Below are 21275 nucleotides of genomic sequence, written 5' to 3'. Positions count from 1 at the left end.
CCATTGTCACCATAGCAGTTCTAGAATTTGAAAGCTGCAAAGACACTTTAGAAGGACTGCAGAGTACTACTTCTCAATGAAAAGGAAGTTTGCAAGAAGATAAAACAGTGACCAACGGGCCGGGCGCGGTGGCTCAAGCCTGTAATCCCAGCACTTTGGGAGGCCGAGGCGGGTGGATCACGAGGTCAAGAGATCGAGACCATCTTGGTCAACATGGTGAAACCCCGTCTCTACTAATACAAAAAATTAGCTGGGCACGGTGGCGCGTGCCTGTAATCCCAGCTACTCAGGAGGCTGAGGCAGGAGAATTGCCTGAACCCAGGAGGCGGAGATTGCGGTGAGCCGAGATCGCGCCATTGCGCTCCAGCCTGGGTATCAAGAGCGAAACTCCGTCTCAAAAAAAAAAAAAAAAAACAAAAAAAAAACAGTGACCAACAAACACAAGCCTCCCATTCCATCTACTGTATTTATAAATCCTGGTATTTATAATTAACTATCAGTATGAAAGCCTTACTGGTCTTTTTGGAGATGAGGGTAGGGAGGAAGGTTGTCATATGTTTAATGCACAGTTTCAGGGGGAAAAATGCTCACCTTAACACAGCAACCATTTACATCTCTGTATTGCCTTTTCAAATTTCATTAAGAATCCATAGATTTTACTGTTCTAATATACATATTCATTCCATTTTTATAGTCTACTTCTTGCATTCTCCCTGTATTCTTTACAGTTTTCCATGTATTTATTTACCCATTTGTGGCTGAGCATTTAGGCTATTTCTAGTTTCTTTTTAGTTTTGACTGTTGCCGTTATAGTAATGCTGATCTGAACATCTCTGCAGTTTGAGCTTTGTCACAGACTGTATTCTCGAAAGCGGGATAACTAAATTTAAGGGATGAACTTAATGTCTTGTTGGATAGTTTCGGATCAAGGGCCAAGAATATAAACTACAGATACTGACAGCACCGCAATAGCTCCTACAGGAGTGTGGCTGACTTGAGACTTGCCCATAGTCGCATTTCCATTCAAGTGAAAGGCAGATAAAATAAAAAAGTTGAAAAATTAATTCTAAATAAAAATATGTAGGAGAGGGAGTAATTCGCGAGCGTCAACTAAGCAGCTGCCCTTAGGAAGTTGGGGTGGCCGGGGACCCCATGAGAAGGGAATCAAGAAAAGGGCGAATCCATCAGGCCCAATGGCAGTGTGCAGTCAACGGGATTCCCAGACCCCTCAATTCTCCCAATGTGGATCGCCCCGCCTTGCAACCCGGATCTGGAACCCCGTTTGGTCGTCCCCGCCCATCACGGGCTGCCAAGGACACCTACATCCTTTCCGCTGGAGTAAGGGAAACTCTTCTCCTCCTCTAACCGCCCTCCTCTTCCTCTAACCGATCGAGACCCCTAATGCATCTCTACCGCCCCCAACCCGGTCGCCGGCCTCTCACACCTTTTGCCTGCTCCTTAGCCGCCGCCCGGGTTACCACAGACGCTGCGAGCCGCGCCCCGCCCACTGGGAGCAGGGCAAATGATTAGCGGAAACGCAGCTTCTTAGCAACTAGCCCCGCCCCTGCCTCGCCGCAGGGAGACTGGTACCCGCCTGGAGCTCCTTTCCCAGAGCTTTCCAATAGGCATCTAAGAATATTCCTTCACAGAGTTGCAAAGTGCTAAAAGTTGGCTTCCCAACTCAGAATGAAGGAACCAGACTTGTGCGTCCTATGGGCATTGACATTCTGGAAAACAAGAATAAGAAGCTGTAGCGGCGCCTGTAAGTAGGCAGGAGCAGGCGCGGCTTGGCCACCTCCCACCGAAAGGCAAGGAAAGACCGGCTGCGACACGAGGAAGAAGGCCCCTCGCCCTCAGCCGAGCGCTTTCCTCTACTGATTCCCCGGGTTCCCCGGCTTGTTAGCTGGTTGCTCGGTGCGTCTTTCCCCGCAGGCGTCAGGAACTGCGCCCTCATGGCGGAGGTGAAGGTGAAAGTGCAGCCGCCCGACGCGGATCCGGTCGAAATAGAAAACAGGTAAACCAGGGAAGCTCCGGCTTGGGACTCTCGCTTTTTGGGAAGTTGTGATGATGCTCTTCCTTCCAACTTTGACGTAATCAGTGCTTTGAGAGGAGACCCTCAGCTTTCCTTCCCCGCAGAACACTTTTGAATGCATGTTCTGATCCAGGATCGCTCTTGTCAGTAAGGGAACGTCTATGACAAAACGTTTAGGCAGAGTTAGGGCGCAGTTGGTGATTACGAAGTAACATTAAGCCAGGTGTTTTCAGTGCTGTATTGAACTCAAGACTTTTAGGGTACCCAAAGCCTCTGCCACTTTTATATTCTTTACCGAGACACTACCACTCTTCGATTCTCACGTAGTTTTGAAAGACCCAACTTTCTCAAACTGTTAATAATAATACGTTTGTTGATCCTGTTGACTAGGTGAAAACATTGACTTATTTTTGTTTGGTAGGTATGATTCCAAAAACAGGCCCCCATTATGGTGAATTGTCATAACAAATTTTGGCTTCCCACCAGAAACATCTGCATTTGCTTCCTGCTTGCAGGTTTATGGCTTAACTTTGTCATGCTTATTATATGAGAAAATTGAAGTCTCAGCTTTAATATGTTTCCTGTGATTTCATTAGATTTTTGCTCTGATGTAAAGTTCATATTAGTGAGGAAAAGAAATATTATTCTTAAATAACAATAATACTGTAAACATGTATTTAGAAATAATCTTCAATTTCTAACATGCTTTAATCCAAAACCATCACAGAAACCCAGATTGTCTGCCAATTGTGAAAAAGGCACAATTTCAAACTATTCTGCTTGTATGTACCCCACTACCTCTTGAAGAGGTAACCATGAAGAGTAACATTAATACCTTTGTTTCTAGGATTATAGAATTATGTCACCAGTTCCCTCATGGAATCACAGACCAAGTAATTCAGAATGAAATGCCTCATATAGAAGCCCAGCAGCGAGCAGTAGCTATCAATAGGTTGTTGTCTATGGTAAGGTGAATCTAAGTAATTTTCATAATTACTGATATGCTGATTATCATTGGTTTTTATTATGTAGTTGTGATTGTTAATTTCATGTCAACTTGGCTAAGATACAGGATTCCTAGATACCTAGTTAAACATTTTATTGGAGTGTCTGTGAGGGTGTTTCTGGAAGAGATTAGCATTTTGAATTGGTGAACTGAGTAAAGTAGATGTGGGTCCATTGTGGATGAGCATCATCCAATCCATTCAGGGCCTAAATAGAACAAAGTGGCAGAGGAAGATTGAATTCACTCTTTGAATTCTATCTTGAGCTGGGCTATGGATCTCATGCCCTCAGCACTCCTGGTTCTCAGACCTTCAGACTCGGACTGGCATCTACACCATCAGCTCGCTGCTCTCAGGCCTTTGATCTCCAACACCAACTTTCCTGGGTCTCCAGTTTGCAAAGGGCAAATAATGGGATTCCTCAGCCTCCATAATCACAGAGCAAATACCTTATACTGACTCTTTCAAGAGAGAGATGTATCCTATTGGTTCTGTTTCTCTGGAGAACCCTAATACAGCAGTCATAAAACGAGAAAGTGTGTTAGGTTTGATTGATAAGACTCTAAGCCAGGAAACAGCTCAAACTGCCTGAATTGAAAAAAGAAGAAATAATTATGCATTATAAGACAAATGAAGTAAATGTATTATCTTATGACTGTTGTATTTATTAATTGCCACTGCCGTACATAGGTGTAGTCTGTTCTCACCTTCTGTTTGCTTTCTACTGCTAGTGTTGGGCCATTTCCTATGAAATATACCATCCCCTCCACCCACCACCTGCCCCCGATTTTTCTGAGTTGTCGCAGAGCCGAGTGATGAGGGTTTCATTCTCCACATTGTCACTCTGAGCATTTCATGAAGCAAGAATGAGTCCAGTTGAATGAAGAATGCTGGGCCCTGGGGAGGAAGTGCAGCCTTAGCCCCCAGTGGCATTACAGTGGAATTTATCAGTAAAGCCATTCTCCAACTGTCCAGAAACAAACAAACAAGACTGTCTAAAAACCCACCTAGTGGGACCCCATGCTCTAAATCTCTCCTTACTTCATCATCAAAACATCCTTTTCCTGAGAGCATTTCAGTTTGGCTTCAGTAGCAATTAGGTTAAAGAGTTACATGCCAAGGCCTCATCTGAATGACTGATTTTTTGTGTGTGTGTGTTTTTTTTGTTTTTGTTTTTTTCTTTTTAGTTCATGAATTTCTCCTCAGAAAGACTGATTTGTTTTTTAAGTCTGCTAGGCTTGTTGGATTTCCAAGGGCTCTGGATGTGGAGATTTGGGGTCAGGTGAATCTTTTCTTAAACCTTTCCTATCAGTTTTCTAGCTCAAGGGTTGCCAAACTTTTTCTACAAAGTGCCAGAGAGTATATGTTTTAGGCTTTGTGAGCCATATGGTTTCTGTCACAACTACTATCATTTTAGCAAGAAGTAGCCATGGTCGATGATACATAAACAAATGGCTATAGCCAGGTCCCAACAAAACTTTATAAAAACAAGCTGTGGGCTGGGCACTGTGACTCATGCCTGTAATGAGCTGGGAGGCTGAGGCGGGCAGATCACGAGGTCAGGAGTTCGAGACCAGCCTGGCCAACATGGTGAAACCCTGTCTCTACTAAAAATACAAAAAATTATCCTGGCATGGTGGTGCACACCTTTAATCCCAGCTATTCAGGAGGCTGAGACAGAAGAATTGCTTGAACCCAGGAAGTGGAGGTTGCAGTGAGCTCAGATCGCACCACTGCCACTCTAGCCTGGACAACAGAGCGAGACTCCATCTTTTAAAAAAAAAAAAAAAGCAAACAATCTGAACCTCACCAAACTAGGACAGTTAGTTGTCTTTTCTCACCCATGTCTTCTGATCTTTAGGAAAGTTGTGGCCGGGCATAGTGGCTCACGCCTGTAATCCCAGTACCTTGAGAGGCCGAGGCATGCACATCACGAGGTCAGGAGTTTGAGACCAGCCTAACCAACATGGTGAAACCCTATCTCTACTAAAAATACAAAAATTAGCTGGGTATGGTGGCACATGACTGTAATCCCAGCTACTTGGGAGGCTGAGGCAAGAGAATCTCTTGAACCCAGGAGGCAGATGTTGTGGTGAGCCAAAATTGCGCCATTGCATCCAGCCTGGGCAACAAGAGCGAAACTCCATCTCAAAAAAAAAGCTGTGGAGCAGATTGCTGACTGCTGTTCTAGCCCATGAACAAAGGAATGTTGCTGACTTTTAGTTATTTCATTATTTAATTGTGGTAAAGGTCTTCAGCTCTAGGAAGGATAGAGGAAGAGGTTTCTGGAGGTTGTGGCAGTGGAAAAATTTCTTTTTTTCTTCTGAGCGTCCTCTCAGCTTTTTCCTTATGACTGAAAATCATCTTCAGCACCTCTGTTTTACCACCTCTGCCACCACCAACCCACTGTGAGTGCTATGGCTATAGGCTGTATGTAGGTAGTAGTAGAGCTATCAAAGGATATTAAGAAAGAGAGTGATTAGTAATCATGAAGTGTTTCTGATTTTAGCTCTAAAAACAGTTCTTAAACTTGCTCTCCACACCCCCTTCATTTCTATTCCTGGTACTGCATCATGTTCAGGCTCATGGCTTTTACCTGGACAGTTAGAGTAGCATCTTACCTGGCTTCCATGACTCCATCTGTCTCAGAGACGCCAGCCTGATTTGGGATTACAGACATGAGCCACTGCACCTGGCCCCTGATCTGTCTTTAATGCAGGTCTGACCATGGCACTGTACCACCTACAATTTGTTTATACTGGAGATTCAAGTTCACACTCCTGGGTTTATGACACTGAGTCCCTGCGTTCCTCACCAGCCTCATCTCCACCACTCTACCTCAGAAGTTAGGTTTCAGGAGAAGCAGATTGTTTTTAGTTTCCTGCTGCATCATGCTGTTTCACGCCTCGGGACTCATGTTGTTCCCCTGCTTAGAAGGCTCTTCTTATTCTTCACGATGACAAACTCCTTGTTATTTTTTTAGGACTCAGCTCTGCCATTGTCTGCAGGAAGTCACTGAACCCCGCCAGGTTGTACCACAGCCTGTTTTCCGAGCACCCAACCTGGGAGTTCAGGGTGGCTTTACTTACCTCTATCTTAATGCCTCTATCTTGAAGTCAGCTGTGTGCTTCCCTTTTAGAATCTGTGATGTTCCCCCAAATACCTATTATAACAGCTGGTATACTACAAATATTCAGCAAATATTCATAAGCTGGATAAATGACCAAATAGAGCCTCTGGATTGGGCCTTGTTGTCCTAGTTGCCACTTTGTGGGGTCAGGGAACACAAGGAGTGTGTCACTGTTCGTTCAGTATGTAAATCCATTTCCAAGTCATGAGTGTCTGTTTTAAAACAAGGGAATGGGCTGGGCACGGTGGCTTTTGCCAGTAATCCTAGCACTTTGGGAGGCTGAGGCGGGCTGATCTGTTGAGGCCAGGAGTTTGAGACCAGCCTGGCCAACATGGCGTAACCCTGTCTCTACTAAAATACAAAAATCAGCCTAGCGTGGTGGCACACACCTTTAATCCCAGCTACGTGGGAGGCTGAGGCACGAGAATCGCATGAACACAAGAGGCAGAGGTTGCAGTGAGCCAAGATCGCACCATGGCATACCAGCCTGGTCGACAGAGCGAGACAGTCTCTAAATAAATAAATAAAGCAGGGGAATGGTTGTCCCTCTCAACTATAGTTTTCTAGAACTTCCAGAGCCTAATGGTGTAACTTTCTGGGTTCTCTTAAGTTCAAACCCAAGGAAATTCAGGAGCATGACAGATATTATTTTACTTTTGATTTGCTATATAAAAAAATACTACTCTAGTCCTTTTATTCATTGGCTGATATCAGTAAATGTCACTATTAACCTTTTTCGTTTTGTTTTTTGTTTTTTCAAGATAAGAGTCTCGCCCTGTCACCCAGGTTGGAGTGCAGTGGTGCGACCACAGCTCAGCCCGCCAAGTAGCTGGGATTATAGGCACGTTCCACTGCACCTGGCTACTTTTTGTATTTTTAGTAGAGACGGGGTTTCACCGGGTTAGCCAGGCTGGTCTCGAAGTCCTGACCTCAAATGATCCACCCACCTCAGCCTCCCAAAGTGCTGGGATTACAGGTGTGAGCCACCATGCCCAGCCATTAACTTTATAAATTTTATTTTTCACTCTGCAACAGAATATGCCTATTTAGCCTTTATTTCAACTTTTTATTTCTATAAATTATATTTTTATTATGTTTATTTTATATATGTAATTTGGACTTATTTGATTTTGAATATAGATTTTTATTCTTAGGCTGCATTTTAAAAATTCTTTATGCATTGATCATATAACCAAGCCAAGATCTAGCATACAGGAAATTGTTAGTATTAATATTTTGAAAAATTTTGAGATTAAAGAGCAGGTTTTGAAAAATTAAGAATGTTAAAGAATGCATCAACATTTGTCATTTGATTGAACATATCTCCAAAATAATTGACTCCTGTTTTCTACTGTCTTAAAAACTAGGGTCAGTTGGATCTCTTAAGGAGTAATACAGGCCTTTTATATAGAATAAAGGACTCTCAGAATGCTGGGTAAGTACCTGTTTTTCTAATTTTAAGAAAATTTTTATTATTGCAAAAGTAATGCATGTTTTGAGAATAAAGCTAATACAAAATTACATAAACCTGTCCTGTGTATGCCACCTATTGATATATTCCCAGAGGTATATATTTCCCAGAGGTAACTGCTTTTGATAATTTAGTATATAGCCTTTCTTCTAACTATAATAAAATACACATAGATGATTATATATTTATATATAATCTTTCTTTTTTTTTTAAACAAAAATGGAATCATGCTATCCATTCTGTTTTGCAACTTGTTTTTTTCACTTACTGTATCTTGGACATCTTTACATGTTGGTACACACAGCTCTGTCTCATTCTTTTTAAGGTAAGCCTCTTCTTTTGGTAAATATGTCACTGTGGTGACCCTGTCTGCTAATTTTGTTTAAGTAGTGATGTAGATTATTAGATTATCCTATAGTCTGTACCTTATTAATTTTACTTTATTCCCCTGCAGTAAAATGAAGGGATCAGATAACCAAGAAAAACTAGTATATCAAATCATAGAGGATGCAGGAAATAAAGGTAAGCATGTGAAGGATGAGGCAGAAAAAAAAACATTGTTTTTGGAACTAGATATAGGGACCCAGATCTCAGCTTCCCGGGGTAGAGCTCGGTGAACAGAGTATGTTGAGGAAGGGAATAGAACATACAAATATAACATGCATGTGCTTGAAGGACACCCAAGAGTAAGGCCACTGTTGCCTTGAAAGAGACAAGAACTAGAGGGGTGTGGCCAGAGATGGAAAAAGACTTCTGAATTCTGAGTCACATGAATGTTTTATCTATTCAAAATAGATAAAACTTAAGTTTTTTAAAAAGAAATCCTTACATTATAGCTATATGACCATGGACAAGTTACTTAAACTTTGTGAGCTTCAGTTTCTTCATCTTCTCTATAAACTGGATGCTGACACCTCTCGTTTTTACAAGGACCAAAAGGAAAGCTGGTGTGGTATAGCAATGTCTTAACAGATGTCCCTCAGCAGCTACAGTTCCCCTTCTACCCACTTGAAGGACTGTATCTGGATTGCAATCCTAAATTATTGTAATTTAGGATATTAGTATATAATAATTTAGGATATAATAATAGGATCTATTTGATTCATTGATATTAGCTTGAAAAATTGTGATATAATCGGAAATTATATAACTAATTCTTATATTTACTAAGATGTAAATTTTTCAACATTTTTTAAAATAGTTCTATGAGAAAGCCATTCTGCATATTTTTTAAATCTTCCTATCTCATTAGGCCGCTACACTGGGAAGAAAATAAAGCAAAATATTTACATACATTCCCTTTCCATACATAACACTTATTTCCGGGCCAGGTGTAGTGACTCATGCCTGTAATCCTAGCACTTTGGGAGGCTGAGGCGGGCGGATTGCCTGAGCTCAGTAGTTTGAGACGAGCTGGGGTAACACAGTGAGACCCTGTCTCTACAAAAAAAACAAAAACAAAACGCCACTTATTTGAAAAAGAAATAATTGCTTCTCATACAGGGCTTTTAGCAGCCATGAGAACCCTAGACTTCCTTTTCCCTCTCACAAATACAATGTTGTATAAATAATGGATTACATGCATGCAGACACTCATCTAAAGAGTGTTTTTGTCCTAGTTGAAGATGGTAGTTGACCTTGACCCAAATTTGTTTTTCACATTTACAATCTAAAACGAAAATATCAGAAAACACAGATTAGGGTACAGAAGATGATGGAAGGCAATGATATAAGTTAATTCAGTTGCAGCCATGATTTTTCCTTCCATTTCAAAAATGTCCTTTTCTTTTTCTTTTTTTTTTTTTTTTTTTTTGAGGCAGAGTCTTGCTCTGTTACCCAGGCTGGAGTGCAATGGCTTGATCTCAGCTCACTGCAACCTTTCCCTCCCAGATTCAAACAATTCTCATGCCTCAGCCTCCCGAGTAGCTGGGACTACAGGTGCATACAACCAGGCTGGGCTAATTTTTTTTGTATTTTTAGTAGAGATGAGGTTTCATCATGTTAGCCAGGCTGGTCTTGAACTCCCAGGTGATCCACCTGCCTCAACCTCTTAAAGTGCTGCTATTACAGGCATAAGCCACTGTGCCCAGCCCTTTTCATAAATTTTTAAAAAATGTGCCACACTGGGATTCCAAGAAATTTCTAGTTAGAAATTATAAATCATTATAATAAGTAGTCTTACAAAGCATTAGACTTATTTATCGTTTAGCATATTTTTGCTACTTTAGCCAAGGTTCTTACCTCTAAGTCATTTCATTTTTACTGCTAGCTTTATACTGCTAGCTTTGGAATGAGGTAGAAGTTAAGAGGAATAAAATTAAAAATCCATGAAAACCACTGGGCACAGTGGCACATACCTGTAGTCCCAGCTCCTGGGAGGCTGAGATGAGAGGATTGCTTGAGCTCAGGAGTTCTGGGCTGTAGTGTGCTATGCCGATCGGGTGTCCGCACTAAGTTCAGCATCAATATGGTGACCTCCCAGGAGTAGGGGACCACCAGGTTGCCTAAGGAGGGGTGAACTGGCTGAGGTTGGAAATGGAGCAGGTCAAAAAAACTCCCTGTTGATCAATAGTGGGATTGTGCCTGTGAATAGCCACTGCGCTCCAGCCTGGGCAACAGAGCAAGACCCTGTCTCTTAAAAAAAAAAAGAAAAATCCATGAAAACTATAGTTCAACTTATTTTACTTTACTTTCTCATAGGAATATGGAGCAGAGATATCCGCTATAAAAGTAACTTGCCATTAACAGAAATCAACAAAATTCTGAAGAATTTGGAAAGTAAAAAGCTTATCAAAGCTGTTAAGTCTGTAGCAGTGAGTAATCCTTTCCTCAAATATCCACTTACATATGTTGCTTCAAGTTTTTATTCTTGAAGTTATGTCATGATTTAGAACAGCTGGTCAAAAAAGACTTAAAAATTTAAGTCTGGATTAAAGTGGTTTGGAGATACTGCTTAGACTTGTCCCTACACAGTTCTTGATTTCTCACCCACTCAAAAATCTAAAACTATTTTACTGTCTTCAGTGAAGAATCTTTGGAACTGTGAACATTTTTCCCAGATTTTGTCATGTGTAAGATAATTTACTTTATCCTGACATATTAGCTTTCTCATTTAACAAAGTGTTTGCTGTGTGCTAGGCACTGTTCTGAGTGCTTGGGATACATTAATGAAGAAGTCATAGAAAGATCCCTGCCTTGGTGGAGTTTCTCTTCCAGTACACGTGTGTTTTTCCTCCTGCTCATCCTGCCCCACCTCTGTTCCAGAGCTGGCTTCCTGAGGGACATCTGCCCCTGACCTCACTGATGTACACATCAGAGGAATTGAGGTTACCCTAGAATAAAGTCTGCTTCAGTACACATTTCACAAGAATTAAAGCTATAGGCTGAGCACGGTGGCTCATGCCTGTAATCCCAGCATTTTGGGAGGCTGAGGGAGGCAGATTCCCTGAGGTCAGGAGTTCAAGACCAGCCTGGCCAACATGGTGAAACCCCGTCTCTACTAAAAATACAAAAATTAGCCAGGTGTGGTGGCAGGCGCCTGTAATTCCAGCTACTCGGAAGGCTGAGGCAAGAGAATCGCTTGAACCCCAGAGGCAAGTGCAGTGAGCTGAGATCGCACCACTGCACTCCATCCTGGCAGACAAGAGCAAGACTGAGTAATGAAAGAAAAAAGGATTAAAGCTATAATTCAAATTTTATCATTTCAAAGCTGTTAAGTCTGTGGCATTAAGTAGACCTTTCCTCAAATACCACTTAGATATGTTGCTTCAAGTTTTTACTTTTGAATAAAACAAGAATTATAAGAATTATAACATCAATTATAAGAATTAGATGCTCATTAATTATTTTCTTTATCAAGTGATATTTATGCCTTACCACTTCTCTCATTTAGAACAGCATTTCCCTTCTACATTGTTTAATGGCTAATTTCAAATATATACAAAGGTAGAAAAAATAATATAATGAATCCCCATGTATCCATCACCCTAGCCTCATTTTGCCAGTCTTCCTTCTACATCTTTATGTTTAAATAACAGCTTTGCTGAAATATAATTTATCATTCACACCACAGAATTCATCCTTTTTTTTTTTTTTTTTTTTGGAGACGGAGTTTCGCTCCACCCAGGCTGGAGTGCAATGGCATGATCTCGGCTCACCGCAACCTCCGCCTCCTGGGTTCAGGCAATTCTCCTGCCTCAGCCTCCTGAGTAGCTGGGATTACAGGCACGCGCCACCATGCCCAGCTATTTTTTTTTTTTGTAGAGACGGGGTTTCACCATGTTGACCAGGATGGTCTGGATCTCTTGACCTCGTTATCCACCCGCCTTGGCCTCCCAAAGTGCTGGGATTACAGGCATGAGCCACCGTGCCCTGCCAGAATTCATCCTTTTAAAGTGTAAAATCTTTGGATTTATAGTCCCTGGTTTTTACTGTAAGAGTTGTGCAACCATCACCGCTGTCCTAATTTTAGAACATTTTCATCACCCCAAAATGTGGGCACTAGTATTTGTTGCCCAGCCTCTCTTTCCACAGGCCCTAACAACCACTAATTTATTTTTTGCCTTTATAGATTTTTTCTATTCTGGACAGTTCCTATAAATGGAATAATAGAATATGTAGTCTTTTGGGTATGACTACTTTTACTTAGCATGATGTTTTCAAGGTTTATCCATATTGTACTTCATTTCTTTGGGTTTCACCATGTTGGCCAAGAAGGTCTCAATCTCTTGACCTCGTGATCTGCCCGCCTCGGCCTCCCAAAGTGCTGGGATTACAGGCATGAGACACCATGCCCGGCCACCTTCTTATTGCCAGTTAAAATTCCATTGTACAGATGTATATAACTTTTCGTTCATTCATCGTTGGTGAACTTCCGTGTCTTTTTAAGAGTTAAAATAATGTTAGATCTAAGTATAAAGTATAAAACTTAAAACTTTTTAAAGAAAACATAGAAAATCTACATGACCTTGGCTTTGTTAATGAATTGTTGGACTACAACTCTAACAGTAGTCTGTGAAAGAAAAAGTTGTTAAGTTGGAGTTTATCAAAATTTTTTGAAAACCTCTGCTTTGCAAGACACTGTTAAGAGAATGAAAAGACAAGTTACATACTAGAAGATATTTGCAAATTACATATTTGATAAAGGACTTGTCTCCAAAATATGCAAAGAACTCCTAAAATTCAACAATAAGAAAACAACACTTTGGGACACTGAGGCAGGTTGATCACCTGATGTCAGGAGTTCAAGACCAGCCTCACCAACATGGTGAAACCCTTTCTCTACTAAAAATGCAAAACTAGCCTGGCATGGTGGCACATGTCTATCCCAGCTACTTGGAAAGCTGAGGCAGGAGAATCACTTGAACCCAGGAGGCAGAGGTTGCAATGAGCCAAGATTGCACCATTGCACTCCAGCCTGGTCAACAAAAGTGAAACTCCATCTCAGAAAAAAAAAAAATGAGCAAAAGATCTGAACCTCACCAAAGAAGATAAACGGATGGCAGATAAGCATATGAAAAGATGCTTTACATTATTTTTTATTAGAGAACTGCAAATTAAAATACAATTTAGTGTAGTGAGATACCACTACACACCTATTAGAATAGCTAAAATCTAAAAATCGGTAATACCACATGCTGACAAGATATAGACCAATAGGAATACTTATACATTGCTAAGAATGCAACATGGTACAGCCCCTTTATAAAAAAGTTGGGTAGGTTTTTTTTGTTTTTGTTTTTTTGAGACAGAGTCTCCCTGTGTTGCCCAGGCTGGAGTGCAGTGGTGCAGTCTTGGCTCACTGCAACTTCCGTCTCCCTGGTTCAAGTGATTCTCCTGCCTCAGCCTCCGAAGTAACTAGGACTACAAGTGTGCACCACCACGCCCAGCTAATTTTTGTATTTTTAGTAGAGACGGGGTTTCACCATGTTGGCCAGGATGGTCTCGATCTCCTGACCTCGTGATCCTCCCACCTCGGCCTCCCAAAGTGCTGGGATTACAGGCATGAGCCACCAAACCAGGCAAAAGTTGGGTAGTTTTTTACAAAACTAAACAGAGTCTTAATGCTCTTAGGTATTTATCCAACTGATTTGAAAACTTAAGTCCACATAACCACATGAATATTTATAGCAGCTTTATTCATAATCAAAAACTGGAAGCAATCAAGGTGTCAGTAGGTGAATGGATAAACAAACCAGAATATTATTCTGTTATAAAAAGAAATAAGCTATCATGAAAAGATGAGTAAATCTTAAATGCATATTGCTAAGTAAAAGAAGCCAGTCCAAAAAGGCTGCATACTGTATAATTCCAACTCTATGACATACTGGAAAAAGCAAAACTATACAGACTAAAAAGATCAAGGGCGAGGGCTGGGATGGTAGGAAAAGTTGAATAGGTGAATCATGAGAAATATTTTTAGGGTAGTGAAATGATTCTGTATGACAGAACCAAATTTGGAAGCCTCCCCAAGCTTTGGTGTCCAAAGTTTTTATTAGGGTTTTGTTACACAGGCATGATTAATTGAATCTTTGGTCTTGTGAGTGAATTCAATCTCCAGCTCCTCTCCCCTCCCAAGAGATTGGACTGATGTCACATGGCCCAAAGCCCCAACCCTCTAATCATGTGGTTGGTCTTTCCAGCATGGACAACTCCTATCCTGAAACTATTATAGGATCTTTTCAGGAGTCACCTTGTTAGCATAAACCCAGGTGTGATCTAAGGGATTCACCATGAATAACAAGGCCTATTGGGAAATTCCAAAGATGTGGAAGTTACTTCCCAGGAAAAAGGGACAGAGTCTAGCCAATTTTTTTTTTTTTGAGACGTGGTCAGGCTCTGTCACCCAGGCTGGAGTGCAGTGGGATGATCACGGCTCACTGCAGTATCAACCTCCTGGCCTCAAGCCATCCTCCCACCATAGCCTCCCAAGTAGCTGGGACTACAGGCACATGCCACCATGCCCAGCTAATTTTTTTTTTTTTTTTTTTTGAGATGGAGTCTTGCTGTGTCGCCCAGGCTGGAGCACAGTGGCACAATCTTGGCTCATCACAACCTCCACCCCTTGGCTCGAAGCAATTCTCCTGCCTCAGCCTCCCGAGTAGCTGGGATTACAGGCATGTGCCACCATACTCAGCTAATTTTGTATTTTTAGTAAAGACAAGGTTTCTCCATGTTGGACAGGCTGGTCTTGAACTCCTGACCTTGTGATCTTCCGACCTCAGCCTGGGATTACAGGTGTGAGCCACTGCGCCCAGCCTAATTTTTGTATTTTTTTAGAGGCAGAGTTTTACCGTGTTACCCAGGCCTGTCTTGAAATCCTAGACTCAAACATCTGCCCACTTCAGCCTCCCAAGGTACTGGGATTACAGGCATGGGCCACCATGCCTGGATCAGATTCTTCATTTAACAACCCAGTGAAATTTGGGTTCCTCCTTGTTGGAGTGGGCAGTTGCAGATAAACAAGGGAAGTTAGAATGATCTATGTAGCAATGGATGAGACTTGAAAACATCAGTACTGACTCTTGTGTAATTTAATATAAATAATAAAGATGGTTATATTTAGAAATATTGAGTATAGATATGTATATATACAGGGGTTAATATGCATATATAAATCTTGTGCTCCTGACTGAGAAGGCCTAGAATTGATGGCATCTCGATGGCAGTGAACACGTCTAGTGCCCAAGTCTTGGTTTCTAATACTGTCCTGCAATAAAATGAACATATAGAAAATGCTCGTGACATCTTGTAGTGCTGGAAAGTACGAAAGTGCTAAAAATAGGCAGGGACGGTGGCTCACGACTGTAATCCCAGCACTTAGGGAGACCAAGGCAAACGGATAACCTGAGGTCAGGAGTTCAACACTAGCCTGGCTAACATGGTGAAACCCCGTCTCTACTAAAACTACAAAAATTAGCTGGGTGTGATGGTATGTGCCTGGAACCCCAGGTACTTGGGAGGCTGAGAAAGGAGAATCGCTCAAACCCCAGAGGTAGAGGTTGCAATGAGCTGAGATTGCACCACTGTACTCCAGCCTGGCCAACAGAGCAAGACCCTGTCTCAAAAAAAAAAAAAAGGTACTAAAATACACACACACACACACACACACACACACACACACACTCACTCACTGATGGGAGCATATCAAAAGGATACAGGAACCAAATGAAAAGCTTTCAATGCCCAAAGCTTCCAACGTGAGAATAACAGTGAAGTATTGGGATGTAACTCAAAGTATAAAATAAATACTCATGAGTCCATAGTCATAGAAATATGGTGTTTGAGAAATTGTCACAACTGAAAGAAGCCCGAGAGATGACACCTAAATGTAGTATGATGTCCTGAATGGAATCCTGGAGCATAAAAAGGACATTTGGACTAATGAAATCTAATAAAGATTCAGATTTGCCACACTCGGCAACCCTTTGCTGTTTTTAGTTAGTAATGGCCTTTAGTTAGTCATGATTTATCAATATTAGTTCATTAATTGTGACGAGTGTACCGCACTAATACAAGACGTTAAAAATAGGGGAAACCGCATGGAGTATATAGGAGCTCTCTGTACTATCTTTGCAGTAATTCTGTAAATGTTAAACTGTTTCAAAATACAGGTGTTTTATTTTCATTTTTGAAAATTGTTATCTTAACACATGAACTGTGCATGTTCTCTCCTAGGCCTCAAAAAAGAAGGTGTATATGCTCTATAACCTGCAGCCAGACCGGTCTGTGACTGGTGGAGCCTGGTACAGTGACCAGGATTTTGAATCTGAATTTGTAGAGGTGCTTAACCAACAGTGTTTTAAATTTCTACAATCCAAGGTGAGGTATGATTGAGGAAACATCACTGCAAACTTTCTTTTAAAAAGCTTTTCATAAAGGATTTTAATCTTATTTATCATATTTTATAGGAATTAAAACCCTGAAATTCATAATTTTTACTAAACAAAATATGTTCTGCTGTTGGTTTGACTCAGTATAAATTATATTCAGAAAACATCAGTATTCCTGCTTAGATTTCTTATATTTCAATCCTTATAGGCAGAAGCAGCACGAGAAAGCAAACAGAACCCAATGATACAAAGAAATAGTTCATTTGCCTCATCACATGAAGTGTGGAAATATATCTGTGAACTGGGAATTAGTAAGGTCAGAACTGAATTTCATCTTATTTTTTAAAACTTACTCTTCATCACAAATTATAATGTATTCCAAAATGTGTATTTGACCCAGACTGTTTTTCTGAGATGAGAGCTATGAACATTGTGCAGAATCCACTTTGGGAAAATACTGTCCTATACCTTAGGCAAAGGCAGTCACTGCCATTGGGCATTATCTGAACTGTTCTTGAGCTGGGACATAGAGCAGTAAAATGCAGGCCTGGCAGCATGTTTCCCACCCAAATTCAAAAGTCTGTTTTGAGAAGTTCTTGACTTTCTCAGGGACATTTCAGCATATGTGGCATTTTCTTAGAGATGTAAGTAGTAGCAGATTGTTTTGAAGACTTAATACATAAGGACACTGATGCTTTTTTTTTTTTCTTTTAAGATAGGGTCTCATTTTGTTGCCCGGGCTGGTTTTGAAGTACTGGACTCAAGGTGATCCTCCTGCAGTGGCCTCCCGAAGTGCTGGGATTATAGGCATGAGCCACTGTACCCTTTGAATTTTTTTTTTTAAGGACACCAATGCTTTCACAGTGAAGAAATCAAAGTGGCCATTTGGACATCTCATTTTAATTTCCGAGGCCTCAGGTTTCTCATTTATAAAAACTAGGAACTTGGACTATTTGATATCTAAAGTGCCTTTTTACTCAAGCATTTTATAATTCTCCACCAAATACTTGCTAAAGAAATGCTACTTTTTTATGAGACTTCTAGATTTTACTTAGAAAGTAAAGATATCAGAAAGTGTCAAACACAGCACGAGCTTGGAGTTCTGTCCCTAGCATTTCAGTGGTTTGTGCTAACTTGGACTATTGTCCCTCCTCTTTGTGCTTTTAATTACTGCAACCTAGCATAATGTTTGTCACATTTCACAACAGAATTGTGACCCTTTACTGTTTATTTATTTGAGACAGAGTTTTGCTCTTGTTGCCCAGGCTGGAGTGCAATGGTGCAATCTCCTCTCCCTGCAACCTCTGCCTCCCAGGTTCAAGGCATTCTTCTGCCTCAGCCTCCCAAGTAGCTGGGATTATAAGCGCCTGCCACCATGCCCAGCTAATTTTTGTATTTTTAGTAGAGATGGGGTTTTGCCATGTTGGTCAGGCTGGTCTCGAACTCCTGACCTCAGGTGATCTACCCACCTCAGCCTCCCAAAGTGCTGGGATTACAGGCATGAGCCACTACACCTGGCAACCCTTTACTGTTTTTAACACCCTCCAAGTGGATGTCTCCCTGTCCTATTTGTGTCCTTTCTAATGTATCCCTTTTTTAGGTAGAGTTATCCATGGAGGACATTGAAACCATCCTGAATACACTCATTTATGATGGGAAAGTGGAGATGACAATCATCGCTGCAAAAGAAGGCACAGTTGGCAGTGTAGACGGACACATGAAACTGTACAGGGCAGTCAATCCAATTATCCCACCCACGGGTTTGGTCCGGGCACCCTGTGGACTCTGCCCGGTGAGTTAAAGTGGCTTCACTTTACACTTGACTACCCCAGGGTACAAGTGCCACATTAAGAAACAGAGCAAGCACACCTGTTTTCTCAGACTCTTAACAGTTGACCAAGAGCTGTTCAAACTGCCATGAAACCTTGCTGAATAGACCTTTAATGAACAAATCATTGCTTTACATCGTTCCTTTTTTTTTTTTTTTTTTTGGAGACAGAGTCTCCCTCTATCCCCCAGACTGGAGTACAGTGGCATGATCTTGGCTCACTGCAACCTCCACCTCCTGGGTTCAAGCAGTTCTCCTACCTCAAGTCTCCCAAGTACCTGGGTTTACAGGCATCCGCCACTATGCCCAGCTCATGTTTGTATTTTTAGTGGAGACAGTGTTTCACCATGTTGGCCAGGCTGGTCTTGAACTCCTGACCTCAGGTGATCTGCCCACCTCAGCCTCCCAAAGTGATAGGATTACAGGCATGACCACCACACCTGGCCCCCTGCTTTACATTCTTTCTTGGAATAACCACATTAAGGATGTTTGCGTTTTCTGCTCTTGGCCTTGAAATGGACACTTTTTGATGAGGGCTAATCATTTCACCTTAATAGGGCAGAAAATGAGATTTTTTAAGAACCTACCTTGGGCCAGATATCCTTGATGATTTCCATGGGTGGTCTCATCAATCCTCCTTACATTCTTGAAGCTAGTGGTGTTATTTCTTGTTAAAAGTGAGGAAGCTTAGGTTTAGGAAGACCTAGGGGCATACAACTTAGAAGTAACCGGGATTCAAACCCAGAGATTATGTCTTTCCCCTGCAGCATGTCCCAACACTCCTCCTTTATTCATTCTCAGCTTTTATAAGTGCCAGCTCTATGCTCTAGGCACTAAGGATAGAGGGCAAGAGATACTGTCCCAGTCTTCATGGCATTTATAGTCATGAGCCTGTGTATGTTTTATGTCATTATACCAGACTCTGTCTATATGTCTAAGCTCTCTATGCCCTGGTTTCAATCCCTAGACAAAAGGCTAACATATTAGGAATTCTATTTTGTACCCTTCACAGAAAGGTAGCTAAACATAAAACATTTGGTTAATCAAAATTAAGTCATTCATATGTCTAGGTCTCCCTTCCTGTATTCCTCTGTTACCTGCTGATAGCCTTTTGCCCAGTGGACAGGAGAGCATGGTCATCTTAATGCCACAGTAAAAGGCCTCTCTACTAACTTCTCCTAACTTGATGATCACAAAGAGCAGGCCCTATTATAGTATGTTCTTAAATACAGGCCTAATCCCTTTCAATTTGAAAGTTTTCTTTTTAATTTTGCTTTAAATAAGTGGTTGGATCTCAGATATTTTAAAACTTTAGTTTGAATATAATTTTTTTCTTTTTTAAAGGTTTTTGATGACTGCCATGAAGGTGGTGAGATTTCACCATCTAACTGTATTTACATGACAGAGTGGCTCGAATTTTAATAGAGAGCTATGAACTTTACTGACGTTTTGCAAATGAAGTTACTTTGGGAGCAGATAATTTAATTCATGATGGAACATCAAATCTCCTTGAAAGCAAACTTCACAATAATGGATATAGACTTGCAGCTATGAAAACATATTTTTTTATTTATGAAGACTAAATTTATATTGGTAAAGTAGCCAGTAGAATATGAAAGAAATAAGGTTAGTAGTGAAATTCATTCTTCAAAAAATAAAACACTTTGAAACTCTGGAGGACCACATCTTTCAAGACTTCTGAGGGGTCAAGGAAAAAGATGCCAACATACCCATATTTACCAAGTACTATGATAATGGCTAGAGTATAAAAATGTCCTTTTAAAAGTTATTTATTAAGTTCTTCATTGGAAGTGTTTTTAATATCTGGTTCGCTACCACCATTTCTGTTTTCTACTTTCTCAGTGGTTTCATTGAAAAGAAATTAAAAGTGGTTAAAGGCAGGAATAGCAAAGGAGTTTATGCAAACTTGGGGTATGACTTGACTAGGGGAGAATAGATCATGCCTTTTCCACACATTATTAATTCCTTTTATATCAGAAATATTCTTTTAGGTTATGCTACCATACTTACTTCAAACCCAATGACTACTGTCAAGGATATATTTTCAGTACATAAATATTATCATTTTCATCCTAAAGAGAATATTTGCACTGTTCCTTCTTTCTTAAAGTCTCATGTTTCACTCTGTAACTCAAATGTATTCTTTGCTAGAATTTTCCCTAGATTCTTATTTAATGTCTGCAGTAGACGAATGTTTGTGTGCCCCCAAAATTCTAATGTTGATATCTCATTTTCAGTGTGATGGTATTTGGAGGTAGGGCTTTGGGAAGTAATAGGTCAGGAGAGTAACAGCCCACATGAATGGGATTAGTGCACGTATAAGAAGAGACCCAGAGAGCTCCATCACCCCTTCTGCAGTGAGAGAGAGAGAAGACAGCCATCTGTGAACCAGGAAGTGGGTTCTCACCGGAAAACAAATCTGTAAGCCCCTTGATCTTGGACTTCCCAGCCTCCAAAATTGTGAGAAATAAATTTCTATTGTTGATAAACAACCAGTCTACGGTATTCTGTTATAGCATTAACTAAAACTATTCCATGCCCTCCACTCACACTTTGAGAGGGGGTAACATTTTTCTTTTCTTACTCTGTTTTAGATTTATTTCCCTTCCTTATTCTGTTCTAAAAATCATGGTGTGATGTCTACACAGAAAGCCATTATAATTGTCCTCAGTTCTAATAGCACTTTCAGTTCCTATCATCAGCCACATAGGAAAACACTAGGTTATCTGATGTATTGTTGTACAGATGTTGGCTGTAGGGCTTTCAGAATTTCAGCTCTCATATTTTCATTTTGTAGCTCCACTTAGAAGTTTCTGTATCCAAGCTAAAAACATGGGACCCTGGAAAGGAATTAGGCTCCACTAGTACTGAGGATTGGGTTCTAACACCGGTTTGGAGATGTTCTAAGTGGACATCAGAAGAGTTATTTTAAGATAAATGGTATCAGTAAAATAAAAT

The 21275-nt window shown here is 40.8% G+C and overlaps 2 protein-coding genes across 3 annotated transcripts in view; one reads left to right on the top strand and one right to left on the bottom strand.

Moving 5' to 3' along the window:
• Positions 1-840, bottom strand: part of DZANK1 (double zinc ribbon and ankyrin repeat domains 1) — an 88202-nt gene extending 87362 nt beyond the window's left edge. Inside the window, exon 1 of the mRNA XM_064376366.1 lies at positions 592-840. The gene's annotated coding sequence lies outside the window, so the exon portion shown is untranslated. The remainder of the gene's footprint in view (positions 1-591) is intronic.
• A 766-nt stretch (positions 841-1606) lies between these two features.
• Positions 1607-20809, top strand: POLR3F (RNA polymerase III subunit F). Of its 2 annotated transcripts, XM_012474602.3 has the most exons (10): positions 1607-2014; positions 2880-2997; positions 7534-7601; positions 7942-7962; positions 8092-8159; positions 10338-10450; positions 16314-16457; positions 16677-16784; positions 18069-18260; positions 19641-20809. In XM_012474602.3, the coding sequence occupies exons 1-10, from the start codon at positions 1953-1955 to the stop codon at positions 19716-19718; spliced, it is 972 nt and encodes a 323-aa protein (XP_012330025.1). In that variant the 5' UTR covers positions 1607-1952; the 3' UTR covers positions 19719-20809. The 2 variants fall into 2 exon arrangements, with proteins under 2 accessions (XP_012330025.1, XP_012330032.1); XM_012474609.3 differs by lacking the exon at positions 7942-7962 and having other exon boundaries at positions 1611-2014.
• Positions 20810-21275: the final 466 nt, after the last annotated feature.

This window comes from Aotus nancymaae, unplaced genomic scaffold (genome assembly GCF_030222135.1).
Source record: "Aotus nancymaae isolate 86718 unplaced genomic scaffold, 86718_ANA_hifiasm-v0.15.2.pri h1tg000001l, whole genome shotgun sequence".
NCBI classification, from domain to species: domain Eukaryota; kingdom Metazoa; phylum Chordata; class Mammalia; order Primates; family Aotidae; genus Aotus; species Aotus nancymaae.
This window is presented reverse-complemented; position numbering and strand designations above follow the sequence as displayed.

Coding starts and splice junctions, on each gene's coding strand:
- POLR3F (XM_012474602.3), top strand. CDS start 1,953: ATGGCGGAGGTGAAGGTGAAAGTGCAGCCGCCCGACGCGGATCCGGTC. Junction 7,602..7,941: donor AAGGACTCTCAGAATGCTGG/GTAAGTACCTGT, acceptor TGGTACACACAG/CTCTGTCTCATTCTTTTTAA. Junction 7,963..8,091: donor TCTGTCTCATTCTTTTTAAG/GTAAGCCTCTTC, acceptor ATTCCCCTGCAG/TAAAATGAAGGGATCAGATA.